Source organism: Chroicocephalus ridibundus, chromosome 3 (genome assembly GCF_963924245.1).
Source record: "Chroicocephalus ridibundus chromosome 3, bChrRid1.1, whole genome shotgun sequence".
NCBI lineage: Eukaryota > Metazoa > Chordata > Aves > Charadriiformes > Laridae > Chroicocephalus > Chroicocephalus ridibundus.
The window spans coordinates 11075337-11092817 of NC_086286.1; the positions used below are offsets into that span (position 1 = coordinate 11075337).

The 17481-nt window shown below is 40.5% G+C and overlaps 1 protein-coding gene and 1 long non-coding RNA gene across 7 annotated transcripts in view; one reads left to right on the top strand and one right to left on the bottom strand.

The window, feature by feature from the left end:
• The window catches only part of CFAP61 (cilia and flagella associated protein 61), a 121426-nt gene that overhangs the window by 61052 nt on the left and 42893 nt on the right, over positions 1-17481 (bottom strand). For all 6 annotated transcript variants that reach the window (XM_063327955.1, XM_063327953.1, XM_063327954.1 and 3 more), the window contains one exon: positions 4742-4869. In XM_063327955.1, coding sequence (XP_063184025.1) covers positions 4742-4869 — 128 coding nt within the window. The remainder of the gene's footprint in view (positions 1-4741; positions 4870-17481) is intronic.
• Positions 1978-16593, top strand: LOC134512540 (uncharacterized). The gene is made up of 4 exons (XR_010070154.1): positions 1978-2557; positions 4537-4696; positions 14674-14775; positions 15697-16593. It is a non-coding gene; the product is annotated as an uncharacterized LOC134512540 (long non-coding RNA).

A 17481-nucleotide genomic window follows, 5' to 3' on the forward strand; every position in this document is an offset into this window, starting at 1 on the left:
CTATTTCGTGTAGTACATTATGTATATTGCCAGCGTCCTCAGAGAATAAGTCGTTGTTTACACCAGAGGTTGGATTAAGGAGGTTTTCAAAATCATGGATTAAAAAGGGTTTTCCCTGTAATCAGAAGACAATAACGCTTTCCACAGCTATATGCAAAGAGGTGGATAAAAAGCTAATTGGTTCACTACACTGGAACCAGCGACAAGATACTGCTGTGAGCAAGCTTTTTGCATTCTTGCAGCCAAACTTCAATCACCTGCTGTCAGGGCGTACTAGTTAGCATGCTGTTCTGCGAATCAGCCACCAGAATAAACTGGAAATGCTCATTTTTATTTTTTTTTTTAATTGTATGTTCTTCTGGCCTAATGCTGCTGCCATGATCATTGTTCTTAAATTATCAAAGAAAACAAGAAGAAACAAAAAAAAACCCTGCCCTCCTCGTAAATTAGTCTTTAGCAATGAGATTATTTTTTAAAGCATCTCGGTACTTGGGAATATGAAAAGATTAAAATGCTGGGCTATAGCTTACATTCATCAGGATAGACATTTAGGGGAATACTGGTTTAGCTGAGGACTATGCTACTCAGTATGCCCAATTCTAGCTGTTCGCAGGTTTTTAAATAAATTATTTAACTGCAGTTGATATTTCTCCTGCTGAATTTCACCTCCCATAATTGATATTTGCAGAACTCTGAACTGAAGTCATCGTTCCTTTTCTCATATTCATAGGTACTGACGTTCTGTGCTAATCAAAACTTGCAAATAATTTTCAGGCATAATTTTCATCGAATACTTGCAAGCTGAATATTTAGAAAAGCTTTTTCACTTACAAATTTAGTATATGCATACTTGATCTCAGTGGGGATGACAAAAAAAAAAAAGGGGTAACTTCTTAAAAACTTCCTTTAGCCTTAAATCAGAGTCCTTGTTAGGGTCTTCGTTCATGACAATTTGTCTACGTTAGTGGCTCATTGTACTGCACGTGTAAGTGGGGGCATGTACATATTTATAGGAATGTATGATAAAACTCTTTTGCTGTAAATTTTTTTCTTCCTTTTTTTTTTTTCTTTTTTTCTACAACACCATCCCCCCCGCCCCTCAAGAACAAGTCACTCAAGTGAAACTAAAAATAAATAAAACTTGCATTTTAGCTTAACCTCTCCCTGGAGTTTCTTTGACTTGCTTCACTCTGACGCAGAAAGGGCTTTCTCCCCACATCCCACAACAAAGGGGAGGCAGGAGCATCAGTCAGCACGAACAGTTTGGAGGGCAGTGAACAATAGAGGCCGAGACTCCGTGTGGCTGGGCTGAGCTGCTTTTTCACAAGGCGGGTATTTGTTCCGTTGCGACTTCTCCTTTAGGACTGGACATCGCTCAGAGTTTACACCGCTTTAACAAATGCTTTGACGCTGCTGCAATTTATATACGCCTTTCTTACTGCTAGAGAGTGACCTAAGTCCTGGCTTTGTGCAAGGGAAAGCATATAATTGCACTGCCCAGGAGGAGCCTCATGCAGGAATTGTGGGAATCACAATTCCTTCCCTGCTTGCCATGCTCCTGCAGGGAAGTTAATTACTGCAGCAATTTATGATGCAACTCACTTCCCGCCCCCCCCCCCCTTCTACAGCATCTCAGCTCGCCTGCCCAGCTCGCTGCACCTCCTCGCGTGTGGGACGGCAGCAGCCGAAGCGCAGCCTCCGGAGCCGCTTTTGCACCTGTACCCTCTGACAGCCGGCCGCACAGGAAAAGGGAGGCCAGGCCCCGTCTGCATGACTGCCAGCACCACCGCCTCCGTCGTTCGCCCGCTTCTTGAATAAAAAATTCATATGTGCCCTAAAGAAAAGTAGTACTATAGCTGAAAACACATGTCTGCCTGTGGTTACACGCCGAGAAAAAAAAAAAAAAATCAGCAGCAGATACGTATTTGAATGGTGAAATATGAATAATGAGATCACCTTCACTGACCTAGCGTTAGATTAAGCACAACGGATGCAATCCTCCAGGGCTCAGACTACCCCGAGTGTTAGGAAGAAGCCTCCCCTACTGGCAGGTCATTCCGTATACTCATTTCCAGCATTTCTGCGCTGCACTTTGAAATAATGGGCACCGATTTGGGTGCACCAGTGCTCTGACCTCCGTGACCATCTGCTTTTCCAGAAACTCCTTTACCACAAGGCAACGAGCCACAGCGGAAGACTGAAGCAGCGTGTTGCAAGATAACAGCTCACAGCACACCGTCCCCCTCTGCAGCACGGATTACGCGGCTTGTTTTGGGTTCGGGTGGATAAGTGGCGATGCCCACGGCTGCTCCGCGGCAGTGCTGGACAAGCGACAAGCCTGACGTTCCCCCGGAGAGCTCTGCCACGGCAGCCATGCCGTGCCATGCCGGGAGCTGCGGTGCCGCTGCCCCGGCACAGCGGGAGCGCGAGGCAGCCGGCTGCAGCCCTCCACCGAGGAGAGGGACTTCTCATGATTATTTCTCCGTTCAATGAAAAACATACTTCTCAAACAAGTTGAAAACACTTGTAAAATCGAGTTCTAATAATTGTTCTGTAGGTAAGTGAATTACATTTGTGTGGTTTCCATGGTGACCGATAATGTAAAATAATTAAGTATGAAGAATAATGAGGAGAAAACTACTTCCTCTTTTTAAGGATTAGGGGCTTACAAATTGATTCAATCTAGCTATTTTTAGTGCACGTAACCTTTGCAAAGAATGTTAGAAAATTATGAGTAAATTAAACTAAATTTTATTAAAAGGCCTTCACATTGATCAGGAGATTTTATCTGCTGCTGATGTGAAAATAAAATAAAAAAAAAATATATAGTCTTTCTAAAATTTATACCTATATTAATATCAATTCTGTGACATTTTGCACTAAGTGCTGACTGCTTGCTTTTTGCATTCTGAGCGTAATACTCGATTTCTCTTAAGCGGGAGCACTCTGTTTGTGCAGCGCCGAAGACAAGCCCTCTTTCCTATGCACAGGAAGGACACGTTCTGCAAGAACTCTTTGCCAGAATACGGTTAAACAAAACTTCTGGCTGACAAGTCTTGGCTGAGGTATCTCAGAGAAGGATACCCTATAAAGGATAGCCTCGCAAACACAATACTATCCGTATGTCCTGTTCGCTACAAAAAGACTTAGCTTCTGGCTCATGGACTTGGTCGGAGCGTAAATATGCTTTGTTTTTCCCTCACAGTATTTTATACTGAAAGCGTAGCAATAAACAGCACAGGATGAATAACACGAAAGAGGCTCATAGCTCTAAAGTATATTTTTAACTGAATTTTGAGTGGAATGGAAATAAAAGGTGCTGAGAACAGGAGGATGAGAGGAAAATGATTTTACCCCAAGAAGGTGTGCTGTACAGGAAGTCAGGATCTAGGAAAAAGGAGCAAGAAGTAGGTATTTTTTCTTCACTGCTCCAGCAACATAACAACATCCATAAACCACTTCAACATTTTCTTCTCTTGCCATATTGCTATTTTAATTTGTGGTGTTATTAATGGTTGTTGCAGAAATACAAAGTCTTGGCTTAAGTGAAAAAAAAAAAAAAAAAAAAAACCAGGCAAAATTTTCAATTCTCTGCCAACCATAAAAATGCCAACCTCCCTTTAGTTTTTGCAATGAAATTTTAACAATCACATCCAGAAGTTGAATTTTATACTAATTTCTGCAAGTCGTTCAAGACATTTCTAGTACGTGTGTTTAATCACCGAGGAAAACAACAATTGCATAAAAGCAACTGCATTGTCACATACACAGTCTGACTTCCTGATGACCCCCTAAAATTGGTATGGAGGGGCCACTGACGCGCACAGAAGGTGCAAGCAGCGAGATATCAGAGAGACAGCACTCCTGTCCTAACTTTGGAAAGTCCGTAAAACAGCTTTGTCCACACGTTTACGCTGGCTTAGACAGTGGAAGGTATAAAAACAGTCGCACACGTTTATTCCCCTTTTCAACCAGTTTATACAGTTTATTTACTCCAGTTTGGATAACTCAGGGTAACCAGACCAATCTGATTTGCAGTTTTACTGCTGAAAAATTCTTTGATGTACGCTTATGGCCTGTGTTCTTGGTGGGGCACCAAGCAGGCTGAGGCTGTCAGAGAGCAGTGTCTTCCGCTAGACCTTTCCCACACCCTCTCTAGGGTCTACAGCAAAAATGGCAGAAGGGCCAGAAATGACATTTTTTTGGTTCCTGAACAACCTCAAACATCAAAAGCCTCATCACAATCAAAGGCATCAAAAGGTGTTACCAGAATCAAAAGAATCACAGAGAGATTACAACTCAACAAGCTTAGGTTGTACATTTCTGCACAGCTCGGAAAACACGGCATCACAACAAGGTAAGAGAAGGGAGGGATTCAAACAGTGATTTGTGTTCCCACTGGGCACAACTAGCTTTAAAGATCAATACTGCTTTGGAGCACACATGAAGGGCTATGGGCTTAACCTCCACTTATCGGCTTTTTGTATAAGAACAACAGTCAAAGAGATTTTAAGTATGTGGAATTCTCATTTTCAGTGTGCCTTCACCTTGAGTATCTACGAGCAGCTTTGTCAGCACTTCTGAGTTCCAGAGTCAGCCAGGAGGCAAGCACCCATCACAGACCCTTATCACCTAGTACTTGGACAGCCTCAAAGCACGCTTCTAAATGGAGGAAGCAAGCCCCTTCAAACAAAAGGTAACATTTTCTTCTCTGTAAAGAAAATCAAATTAAGAAACTTACCAAAAAACAAGTGTTTCCAGAAAAGAGATTCCAACATCGGATGCACCAACCACCACAATTCTAGTGTTGATAGACACTTTAGATGCCAGTACCAGCTTTCGATTTATGTGGTTCAAAGAATAACTCAACTGTTCAAAAACATATAAAATAACATAGAAATGCATTAAAAAAAAAACCAAAAACAAACAGCGAAAGTCTGCTAAGAATCATTAAACCACCAGTAATGCATTGCCTTGCATTCATACAAAACTTATTATGCAGTCATACAAAACTCACTGATGTGACTAATACTGTGATTTTTCTGTGCACAGCACAAGATAACACAGTAGATAAATGGTACTGAAATGCTGAAATATGTGCATGTTTAATAGGTCACAGAAAATTAGCACAGCTTAATGGTCTGGCTTCTCCTGGAAAAGATGCTATGGAGTCCTTGTAAGAGAGGAGAAAACGCTGCCTCTTCTATAATTAACTACAATTTAGCTAACACCTGGGGGACATATATTTACATAACTTTAAGGCCATTTTTACACCTTCTAGAGCAGTTTTTACTCTTGCTGTTTTACTTATGGAAATGGTTTTACTTGTAAATTAATTAGGAACTTGTATCTTCAGTGTCTTTGTGTGTTTAATTGAAAACTCTCTTCCAAAATGATAGAATTAACCCTTTTTTTTCCCCTTAAATCCAGAGTAGCTACACTGAAAGCCAGGCCATCAAAGGAGTAAACTAATATCTCAATGTCACTGAGACCAAGACTGTGACCAAAAATCTTGCTATAAAGTTTTTAATTACTAGCTTCTCAGTTTCCATTCTTCTTAATGTGCACATGGGTTAAGACAATAAAGTCCATGTATTTTTTTTTTTAATTTGTGTCTCTAGGTCTCACTAGCTAACAGAGATTCTCAAAACAAATACGCAAGAATGGGTCAAAAGATAATATTGCATTTGACTTTTTTTTTTCCTGCCCTGAACTATATTTAGTTTTCAAATTTCTGATGAAAGACAGGGAACTACTTTCCATCTTGCAGTACAACACGCTCTGCATTTTTCTTATTGCTTTGGGTTGTACACCTTCACATTTCACAGAATACATAACTGCAGATTCATAAATGCACTGAAGAGACAAATAGAAAATGGCTTCTATATATTTCTGCTGTGTCACTTAGGCAGGAAGCAATCTAAGACTTCTAACAGGTTTTCATCTATTATGAATAGGAGACAGAGGGTTAATAAAATTCCTCCTATGAAATTACAATAGAAATATATTCTCTATATATTAGTTGTCAGAGTAACTCAATATATGAAGCATAAGTATTTTATTTTAAAGCTACGGTAATGACATTGGCCTTCTCAAGAAGTACATGGCACACTGAGGTCCCCAAGAGATCTTTTACACCATGTCTTTGCAATGGTGGAGACCCACTGCTGAGATTTCAGCATAGCCTCTCTACAGAAGGTGAAGAATTGTCTGTATAACTCAGTAGAGTGCTGTCCTATACCTTAAGGAAGGATTATGCCCCAATTGCTTGCAAACTGTCATCATTGTATAGCAAGTAATTTAAAATGTGGCAAAATTCAATGTCATCTTTGGTCAGGCAACACGATTTTTTACTGCCAGACAAATGTTCTTCTGGTTGCAGTTCATCACAGTGCAAGGATGACATCCAGTGGTGAGCCACATTCATCTCAGGGACTGGACTTCACGAAGAAAATTCCAGAAGATGCCTTAAAAAGTATCCTAGCCCATGGTAGCTGCTTAACAAAGTCATATGTGCGAGACCTAGCACGTGCCTGCAGGCTTGGAGGCAGCTCTGCACTAAGGAACGGCTTGACTAGCCAGGGCCGAGCCACAGAACGACAGTAATGCCGCCCAAATTGTTGCTTTATGTGTCATCTACGAGTCTCTATGAACAAGCCTAACAACCTAATCCAAAGCCAGAGCTTTTTAACATGGTTAGACACTTCTTATATCAGGATTTGCCAGTAAAAAGGGTTTCGATCATAAATTAAAATAGAACACTTCCACATTTCAGAAACTGAAAAAACCTTTTATATTTCATTGAAAATGTACAATACTGGAAGAGACTTTAAGAAATGAGAACAACCGATGCCAATTATTAAAGGCATGCCCTACTGCTTAAAATAAAACTGGGACTATGTTTTTTATAACATACTAAATGGGTACGCCCCGACTACAACATTTGACACGCTTCTTCAATTGCTGACACTTGCGGAGACCTCATGGTACCACAAATACGCGTTGAGGATACTGTGCTTAAAGCCCTAACCTTGGTATTCACATTCCTTGGGTTTGTGAACTCTGCAGATGAGAACTCGGACAGGCTTTCTTTTACAGCGCACAGAGAGCTGCAGCTTTCTAGAAGAGCAATGCCTTCCGGAGGAAAAATTATTAGTGACGTTTTTGCTGAAACGTGGCTTTTAACAAAATTAATAAAACGGTAAAAAGAACACGAAGAGAAACTACTTGTAATGTACCTAATCAACCAAAATAACTAGACAGGAATGTCAGCAGCTAATAGGATAAACCCAACAGACCTTACAGCAATGCCAAGTTCAAACATCTCCCTCGACTGCAGTGCTGTGTTTTTTTAAAATGTACTCCAACAATGAAATACAAAGCAGTAATATAATTTCCTAGGGAAGAGTTGTATCTAATTTATGAAATGGCTTCTGTATCAATGATACAAAGGCAGCACATGAGTAGAATATAACCGTTTTTGTTCGCCAGACAATGGCCCCGATACCAACAGCTGTCATGCTTCAGAAATCACCTTTCGAACAGCTAAGTACACTAAATGGCCCCAGGGAGTAAGGAATTAGGTGGATTGGTCCCATAATACCACCTTATTTTAACAAAATGTCAGAACAAATGACTACATATGTTCCCCAGAGGAGTAATCAGACATCATAATTGATAGGTCAATAGCAAACTCTAACTTGTTTATTTTGTATCCAATTTATTAAATAAAACAGCAATCATTAACTAATGTAAGGCAAAAAGCAATAACTGCCAGTGGTAGAAAAGGCATACACAGCTCACAAAAAAAGTCTTTTCTTTCATTATCAAAACGATTACTTTCCCTCCTTTCCACTCTGGTATCTGACAGCCTCTGCCATTGCACCACCTGTCACGTTGCTTCCACCTGGGAGGGCAGAGGGCCATCTACGCCTTCAATTCCAACTGCTGACAAAGGTGGCCTTTCTTGAGTAAACCACGGGGGATATTTTTTCGCGTGGACAGCCGGTGCCATCCACTTAGAGGCCTTCAAACTTTACCTCCATTAAAAATGCTCACGCATTTCTCAGAATACTCCACCGAAAACACAACCCCTGCGTGTAGATCCTGTCTTTCACTTACGATCTCACAGCACAGTACGTGCCAGAGTAGGATTAATTTATAGCATTAAAAATTCACACATCCTTCCACCCTCAGTAAACAATGGAAGAAGATACATGAAATAATTATTTGGTTTTAGCAAACGTATTTGTATGCATTTTTCCCTTTGCACTTTCAAATCAGGTGACGCATCAAACATTCACTGAGCGTGCATGGATCTCCCATCTGGGTAGGCACTCAGGTTGCACATCGCCTGGGAATGCATTCATTGGACATTTACTCAGCAACATACATTGGTGGTACAAACTCAGATGGAGAATATTTTTCAGCTTCTTTTAGTTCTGTTTTCAAACATTGGACCCCGGGCTATTTGTAGAGTTTCTAAAAATACTTATTGTAATTGTTCTACAATAGGTCTGGTTCTATAGTAAATGTCACCTTCATTTAAACAGAAAAAATAGAAACAGAACACCCAAAAATGAAAAACCAATTTGGGCAGAGGATTTCAACTTTGACAAAAAGGAACAGTGCGATGTTCCGAATTGGGTATTGGTAAATATACCCTAGTAAAACATTATCAGTGTGCCAAAGAGCTGTTACACTCATCACTGGAACTCCTCATGCAAAGACTCCATAATGTAGCAGAATTTAGACTTGATTTTATTACACGCTGAGGACTTGGGCCTTACCCAGCTAAACACACTTAAGTGTTTACTGAATTTTAAGTATGTTAAAGTGCCCCTGAATTCAGGAGGACTGCTCAGGGTACTGCAAGATAAACATGGGACTGCCTCATTTGTCACGTTCTCAGCATCTTCACAGATCCCTCGTTACTACAGGAAGTAACAGGGAACCAGCCGGAGGGACCTTCCCAGCCCTGTCGTGGGGGATTCTGCGCCTGTCTGCGTGCTTTTGTTTTAATTTAGCATTTGTTACTGAGAAACCTGTGTGATCATTACTGCTGTACAGGATCTACATAATTTGAACTCTATTACTGTCAGAAGGAGTAAAAACTATTAACAAACCTGTTCCTAGATTAGTGCTGAGGTCAGCGATAGTGGCAGGCAAACAAGAAGGTGAACAAACAGAGCTATTTTAATTTCAAGCTCCATTTGAATCACAAGAAAAAAGGAAAAATCAATGTTTACCAAGGAGATATGAACAAAAATTACTGGAAAACGCATGCTTTTTGAGCCTGCATTATTATTTTGTTTTTAAATACCAGCTACGTTCCAAAAAGTCTCATTAGGAATGTCTGTAAACATGCTTTCAAACGCTGTTTCCAAGCATTCACAGATTTACACAAACACCAAAAACAGAGGGAAAAGGAAAAAGAAATACAATTATGATGAAGACCGCAGCCTGAATGTTGTCATCTTTGTCAAAGAACACTTCTTTAGTAACTGTGGTTCCATAAAAACCATTTTGCACAGATAATACCTAGCCTTTATATAATATTTTTCATCCACAGACCCCAAAGGCCTTTATGAATGGAGTCAGCAGTACTATACAAATCATCATATGGGTAAATGCTGATCTTCAGCTTCTGGAAAACAGTCTATAAATTCATAGAACCATAGGGTTGGAAGGGGCTTCTGGAGATCATCTAGTCCAACCCCCTGCCAGAGCAGGGTCACCCAGAGCAGGTTGCACAGGAACGTGTCCAGGTGGGTTTTCGATGTCTCCAGAGACGGAGACTCCACCACCTCTGGGCAGCCTGTGCCAGGGCTCTGCCACCCTCAAAGGAAAGAAGCTCCTCGTCATGTTTAGGTGGAAACTGATGACTGATTTCTATCCCACATGGTATTCTTGAAGGGAGGGGATAGCAGGTAGTAAATAGAATTATTTTTTTTAATAAAGATTGAGTAAAATATACAAAAATGTAGCAACATCTAGGACTTTCAGCATGAAACACCTTCCAGATACTATCTAGCTGGACTCCCAGCATAAATATAGAAGGAAATACAAGAGAGGCTGGGCTGGATGGCTCTCAATTCTGTATGTCAAATTTACATAAACCATCATAGATCTATTACACTTGACGTCAAGAAGCTAGACTGATTTACTCCCAGAGACGATGTGACTGTGCCCAAAGGCACAAGAGCTAAACTGGAGCTTGCAATAATCACGCAATCTCTATCGATGCAATGCCAAAAGATTGTCTCACTGTCCTGTTCTTCAGAAGTCCTAGCTGAAGGAAGGAAGTTCTGAAGGAAGCTAGGAGGACTGACCTCCATTAGCTCAAAGTCTATACAACAGAGAAACACGCACAGCAAGCGACTGGGTAAAGGACTCCTATGAAAACGCTTTGACTATGCACAGTGTGCACAGAAACAATCAAACAAGAAAAAAAGCTAGCAGCTTGCACTAGCCTCTGGAAATAGAAACTGGAATGGACACTGAGCCAATCTGTAGAGGTGGAGTGGACAAAACAATATCCACACTGCTTACCAGCGATGTCAGCTGATCCTGAAGTCTCATGGCAAACGCTACCACCAATGATCACTCAGTCATCTGACTACAAGAATGACCAACGCCTCTAGCTTGCACACAAATCCAGCATCGCTGCTTTTAATTGATAGCATTTCCCTTCCCCTGTGCATTGAAACGCTGGACTGAACCCCTCCAAGCTGGTGACCACGCGCATGTCCACGGAGCCCTGCCTGATGCATTCCCCCGGTGGACACCATGCCCTGGCACCGCCTGGGTCCCCACCACCACCGAGGTGCCACTGAGAAGGGCTGCTCAGGTGGCACCATCCCGCACCAAAGCGCTCCCGGGGAGCACGAGGCACACAGGCACGCAATGCCAGGCTGCTGCAAGCAGGTGGCTGCAGACCCAACGCTGCCGAGCAGGACAGGGATGGCATTGAGCCCTCTCCCCTTGCGCTGCTTTGTACCCGTCCACATGGAGTCGGGTCTGCTCTAGAGAGGCAGAGGTGCTTTGGGAAAGCTGTCATGGAAACCGTTCCGCTGGGGTACCTCCCTGGCGCTCTCACTGGTTCTGGCAGTTGCAACGAGGATCAGCAGCATCCTAGCGCACATTTTTGTGCTGCGCTCCATGACACTGGTGGTTATCCAGCAACAAGGCTCTGCAGCACAGGGGCTGGGCGGTTCAAGGATGCAAACTTCCACTTGCTTTTTCCCTGCAGCCCCTCTATGCTTCCTGATGGGGATAAGAGCTGGTCTGCTCTAACTACGCAGCTCTGCTTCTCCACGTACCAGCAGAATAAATAGTGCCAGCTCCTCTCAATGACATGCCTTCTCCCAGAGAATTCCATTCATCCGTGACAGGTTAACAGTCTTCTAGCCGTCTTGGCAAGGAAGGATAGCTTCAGTTTCTGTATTTCTACAATTTAGCGTTTCGGCTTCTCCAGGCAAAACCAAACATCCTTTGGATTTGCTGGTGATTGTACCAACAATTCAACAGGTGGCAACTGCCCTGGAAACTGGGCAGCCAGGAGCTCCTGCCTCATCGCACTCTTGAAACGGCAAAACCCTGGAAAAGGATTGTAACCCGTACCTTTAAAGAAGACAAATGCTTCAGCCTACTAGGACTGCCATGAAAAGCTAATTGAATAACACGAAAAAAACATGCCAAGCAATTTAGAAGTTGAAAACTACTAAAATTAATGGTTTGTACTAAACACGTAATTTAAATTCATACAATTAATTTTAGTAACTCTCATCTTTAATCAGGTTATTTGAACAAATTTCCAAGACTTATGAACAAGGTTATTCGAATAGCCAACCTAGCTTTCATTGTTAGTCATGCAATCCTCAATGTCTGAGCGTATCCTTTACCGTGCACTTTCCAGAAGGCAGAGAAAGAAGGTCCCAGGTCCAGCTCCAGCACGCGGGTGCCTGCAGCTTGGTCCCCATCACTACTCTGTGCCAAAATCAGAGTCATGGTGCTCTGCGCTCCTGCACAGAGAAGGCTGGAGCCTGGAGGGTCAAAACAGCGTACAAATGCCTCCCAAGTATCAGGGCTGACAGAGAATTCTTGAAATCCTGCTTCTAGTGGCATGATTATTAACGTGTTATTAAGACATTCCAACTAAGTAAGTAAGAAGACTCCTAATGACATAATTTAAATCAAAGCTCACGGACAGTTCCAACAGCCTGAACAAATGTCATTAAAAATTAAGAGAAAAATACTTATTTATTCTAATTGTCTCTGAATGTACATGGATATGGAAAATACTTCCCTGCATTAGGGCCAGGGTCCGAGCAGCCAGCGAAAGACCATCATTAACTTAAACAATGTCTCCCTAACTTCTCACGTTTATTTTACATAGTTCTTGTGCCATCAGAGTAGACATTGGTTATACCACCTTCATGTAGAATAAACAAATAAAATTAGGAATTACCTATAAATAGCAAAATTATATGTAACTGAAGATACCGCTAGCATTTCCAGACATTAAATTATTTTCTTCCACAATGAACGAAGGGACTTCCTTAAGCTTTGATTTTAAGCAAGTCCTGCTTCACCTCTCCAGTGCAGCTCCAAAAGGCACTATGGAAAAACCTGAACATCCCTGATGAGACTTAACTGGAAAAAATCTCTCAATGCTGGCAGGCTCAGGAAGGTTGCCCTCTGAGGACTCCTCTTGAGAGAAGACACCACCACAATGCACCACAACTACCGCAATACCTGTATGAAAACAGGATGGTGTATACTCTGGAAAGGGAGAAGACAGAAGCATCTCTGTTCACTGTACCTACTCTGCATACAGACTCGTGGCAACAGAGGTAGCATTTCCTAAATGTACCTAATTCTTTGAAAAAATAGAAGAAATGTATGAAATTAAAAGCTTTAAAAAATAAAAACGTAAAAAGCAACATCATATTTCACACTGCAAATAATGAAAACAAGGTAAGTAACAGCACTAGGATACAAGGGAAGATTGATTTGCAGCTTACTATAGAGTCATATTTTAGTGACAGCAGCTGGGATTCTCCATTTTGTAATAATGAACATTATCTTTCTGTGGAAAAATATCTACACCCTCCTTACAATCTGGAATTCTGCTACTTCCAAAGTCAATCTACAAAATGCTTTGAAAAAGCTTTAAAACAAGTCTGACCTGTTTTTAAGCAGAAATTACTATTTTGGTTTGCTGTAAATGTCATTAACACCTGTATAGTACTGACACCATGCTTTCAAAATAAAGATAGGTCATCTTACTTTTAATTTCACACATGCACATAAGTGGTAAACATTCAGAGCATTCCTGTTAATGATGCCATCTGGTGCCTCCCATAATTGTGTAATATTCAGCCTTCCAAACAAGATGTAATGGCAGCAACACACAAAACCCACTGACATTTACAGTAAGGAAATTTATTATCAGCCATCAGGTTCAGAATGACTGTGTTTGCATGACTACTGGCGCTATAAAATCATCACCTTTACCAACCAAGTGAAGGTACAATAAATAATAGATTTTAATCCATGCACGTACTACAAAAGCATTAAAAATTCATTACTTGAACACAATAGCATCTTAAGCAACAGTTACTTCTTTAAAAATTAATACTACTTTCTCGGTTAAATGAAAACTACACACAGCAAGCCTTTGTTTGTAATGCCACTGTGTTCATATACAAACTATAACAGGTAGGAATGCTTCTGGTTTAACTTTCATAGGTGAATCTCGACATTTAAAAAGTAGGGAATTCTCTTGCTCATCCTACTTAGGCTGTTTTTGCTATATTTATTCTCTGTTATCTTAGTAGAGGCTTAACGATTGGAAAAAAAGAAAAAAAAAATCCATCAAAACCCTTTTGCATTTTAGCCACTTTAAGCACATTCCAGCATCTCAACTGAATTCATACAAATCTGAAACTGAGCCAAAGTGAAACCTCCTATTACTACAGATTTTCTACAAAGTCAGAACACACTTTGCTATAAGGCAGAGAGTTATGAAGTAAAATAGCACCAACAGCTTTTCTTAACCACTCTTAGCAACTGAGTGCACTTTCAACTTTTATTACAGAGTGCAGTTGGAGTGCGGGCATCTACGGAAGCACGGCTAACTATTTCTGTGGTTACGCGTACAGCCCAGGAAGGGGAATGGATACTCCCCAGTAACTGCAGCTCCATGAGCTGCACTGAGATGTGCTCTTACACACATTTGCACTTCAGGTGGGCATGCACTCCAAAGCAAAGGCTTTGTTGCTTTATAGTACTTGTGCCTGTACCTGTCCAACTTCTTGACATTTCTCTTTGGATGCGTAAGGCGGAAAATGCCTCGCTCCCTCAATTTCTTTCAACTGTTCAGTTAGAAAGCAAAGAGCTTTTGCTTGTTCAGAACAGATTGTTCTGTCGTACAAAGCCTTTCCCCCCATGTTTTAAAAACTTCTCATTTTAAGTCCTTGTTTTTATTGTCTTTTAAATACAATTGAGCTAAGTTTTTCTATCTGCACGCTCTAGGTTGTCTGGGACTTGCAGCCATGTGTTGCAAACATCCCTTCCTTTTCCTCTGCTTTCCTCCATCTTGACAGCAAGGTGTGGTGTTGACTGTCAGTCTATCAATTCTGAGTCCTTTCTATTCCTCTTTCTTTACAGGTCAAGGTAATGGATTATGCTCAATCTGGACTGCTGATCCAAAACATTCAAGAATCTGTTCAATTTTTTTCCAGTAAGAAGTACTGAGGAAGGTATAGTCAGGTATGTCCCAACTACACAGAGACGCTAACATATAAGTACAAAGTTAGGGCAACTTCTAACAAGCCAGCCTAAATGTAAGAAAGTAGAAGCTACAGAGAGTGAAATGCCTCAAAAGTTTGTTGGAGGAGACACTAACATCTAGAGAAGAGTTTCCTATACAAACACTCATATGTATCTGTTTTATTTTCCTTTTTAAATGAGTTCCCCAAAAGGGAAAGTTTATGTCAAACTTGGAAATATTTTAGATTTGTTTTCAGTTTTATCCTATAGCTAATTTTTTGTATTTATTTTTTTTTAATAAACCATGGCAAATATATGGGACATGTTTTATTCTATTTTTAAAGTCCTGTAACATTACAATGGACATTAAAAAAAGCTCATTTAAAAGAGAATACTCCAGGACAGTACTTAACACTCACAACCCATTTGAGTATCTTCTGCAATACAAAGAATATATATGAACATACACCTCGACAGAACGTGTCATAAGATTACCCTAAAAAAATGATATATTGTTTAAAAATATTTCATAAATCTTATGTATTGTCTCTCATTTTACTTTTTTGAAAGTTATTTTAAACTGCTTTCAGGCCATTTATTCATAGCACTTGCCATAAGCATCGGTATGGAATCAAGTAAACACACAAAAATACATGCATCCTGGCACTGAAAACTATTACTAACTTAGCAGTGTCTTGTATTCCAATTTTTTCTTGAGTCTCACATCAACATTTACATGTCTTCTGTGGTTAAGCTTCTGTTTTTCCCAGACTACAAAGAGGAGGGCAAGATTTCGGCCTTTTCTTATGTTCTGACCCCAAATAGTTTCACGTGGTAGTGCAGAACTACACACAGACAATGTAAGAATATGGATAACAGGCCTGCTTTGCTTAGCTTCTCGTTTTTGCAAACTCCTTCTAGGTGGCCCAGAGAGTCACGGAGTCCACAGGCTACACGTCTGCAAAACAGTACGCACTGCTGATAATGTGACAGCAAAAGCTCTGTGACTGCTTTGAGGGGAAAAGAGGACGTTGAAAGTTTTGCGCAAAACAGTAAAGGAAAAATCCTCTTTTGAAGAAAAAAAGGCTAGTGCTATTAATAAGAACAACTTATTACCTACGAGTTAAGCAGACTTTACCATTCCAGTGACAACAGTTCAATTCACACATCCTGTAAAGCAATGCAACTATGAAGGAGCAGGATATCACCTCCCACAGCTGATGCCATTGCTCAGAACAAAAGATGGCACATTTTCAAGCGCTGCATTACTGAGTTCCATGCACACGAGCTCTTTTCTTCAGACTCAAAACAGTTATTTATCCTGATAAGGTCCTCTGTGTGCTTTTCAGTCAGAGAAACCAACTTTCAACTAAGTTTCTTGAGGAATATTTATAATCTCTAATAGCAGATTAAAGGATGTAACATGAAAGTTATTTTTGATTGGAGGTGTTTGGGTTTGGTTTTTTTCTTTTAAATAAAGGACTGCTGAGAAAGCACACTGTTTAATCACACAGAAATGAAATCACAGCCACTCAAGGAGTACAGAACTCACTGCTGTACAGACATTCTTCCCTCGAGTCATTTCCCGGACATCTACCCTGGCATCCCAGCAGTACTCAACTCCTGAACAAGTTTAAAGTTGGCTAACTCAGAGAATGCAAAGCTGAGCATGTGACTTCAGCTTTCTGCCTGACCCTCTTTCACTCGCTACTTGTCCCGATTTAAACTTATTTCCTGTAATGCATCCGTAGCATCACTTGAGAAGTACAAAATTAACTGAGAAAATATTGGCTTTTGTTTTGTTTTTAAATAAATTAATGTAACGCTGTATGGGCTTCCACAATGATTTAATAATTGTTCTGTCTTCTTTTCATGAGCTGTAGCTGAAAAAACAATTCCGAACTGCGCAATAAAACCCGACAGCTTGAATACAACCATGAAATAAAAAAAAATAATATAATAAATCCAATAGCATGAATAATAATGAAAGGGCAGAAACAAGAAAATAATTCAACAGATGTGTGACATTTTTGTTCTTCACTGTGGATCAGTTATTCTTGTTAATTATATCACCTATTCTTCCCTTTTATTGATAATTACATGAAGCAGATGGATAACAGAATGCTCCCAGATGGTGAGAAAGCAAACAAGTTTATAAATTGTTTATTTATGAAGATATCATTAAAAATTATTTAATTATCTATAGTTTTCTACTCCACCAATAATTACATGCACCATAAAGGCCAGCAGCACTTTATAAGATATTTAGTATTCTGTTGTAACCAACTGTTTTTTAACATAACATGACTGAAATGACTGACAGATGTGCAAAACACAATAATAATCTAATCTGTTTTAACACTGTGGGAATTAAGATTTTGAATCTTTGGATCTTCTGCCAATTGGCGCTTCAATACTGGTTACTGATTCAGAATACAAAAATCAGAGATCTCCTTTTGATTTGGAACAGCTGTAGAAAGCGTTTGATCTAATGAGCAGACAGGAGCTTTTTCAGGTCTGTGTCATGAAACCCTAGAGCATGGCAGATGTACGGCCTCACGCAATTTTGAGCTAATATGTGGAACCTCCGATATGTTTGCTGCAGAGGCACAGGCTGAACAGGCATCCTGAAGTCTGGGTACTTCCAGGACTAGATGCAAATAAGATCGTTAGCATCTGTGCCATTCCAGAGGGCTGCAAAGGGAG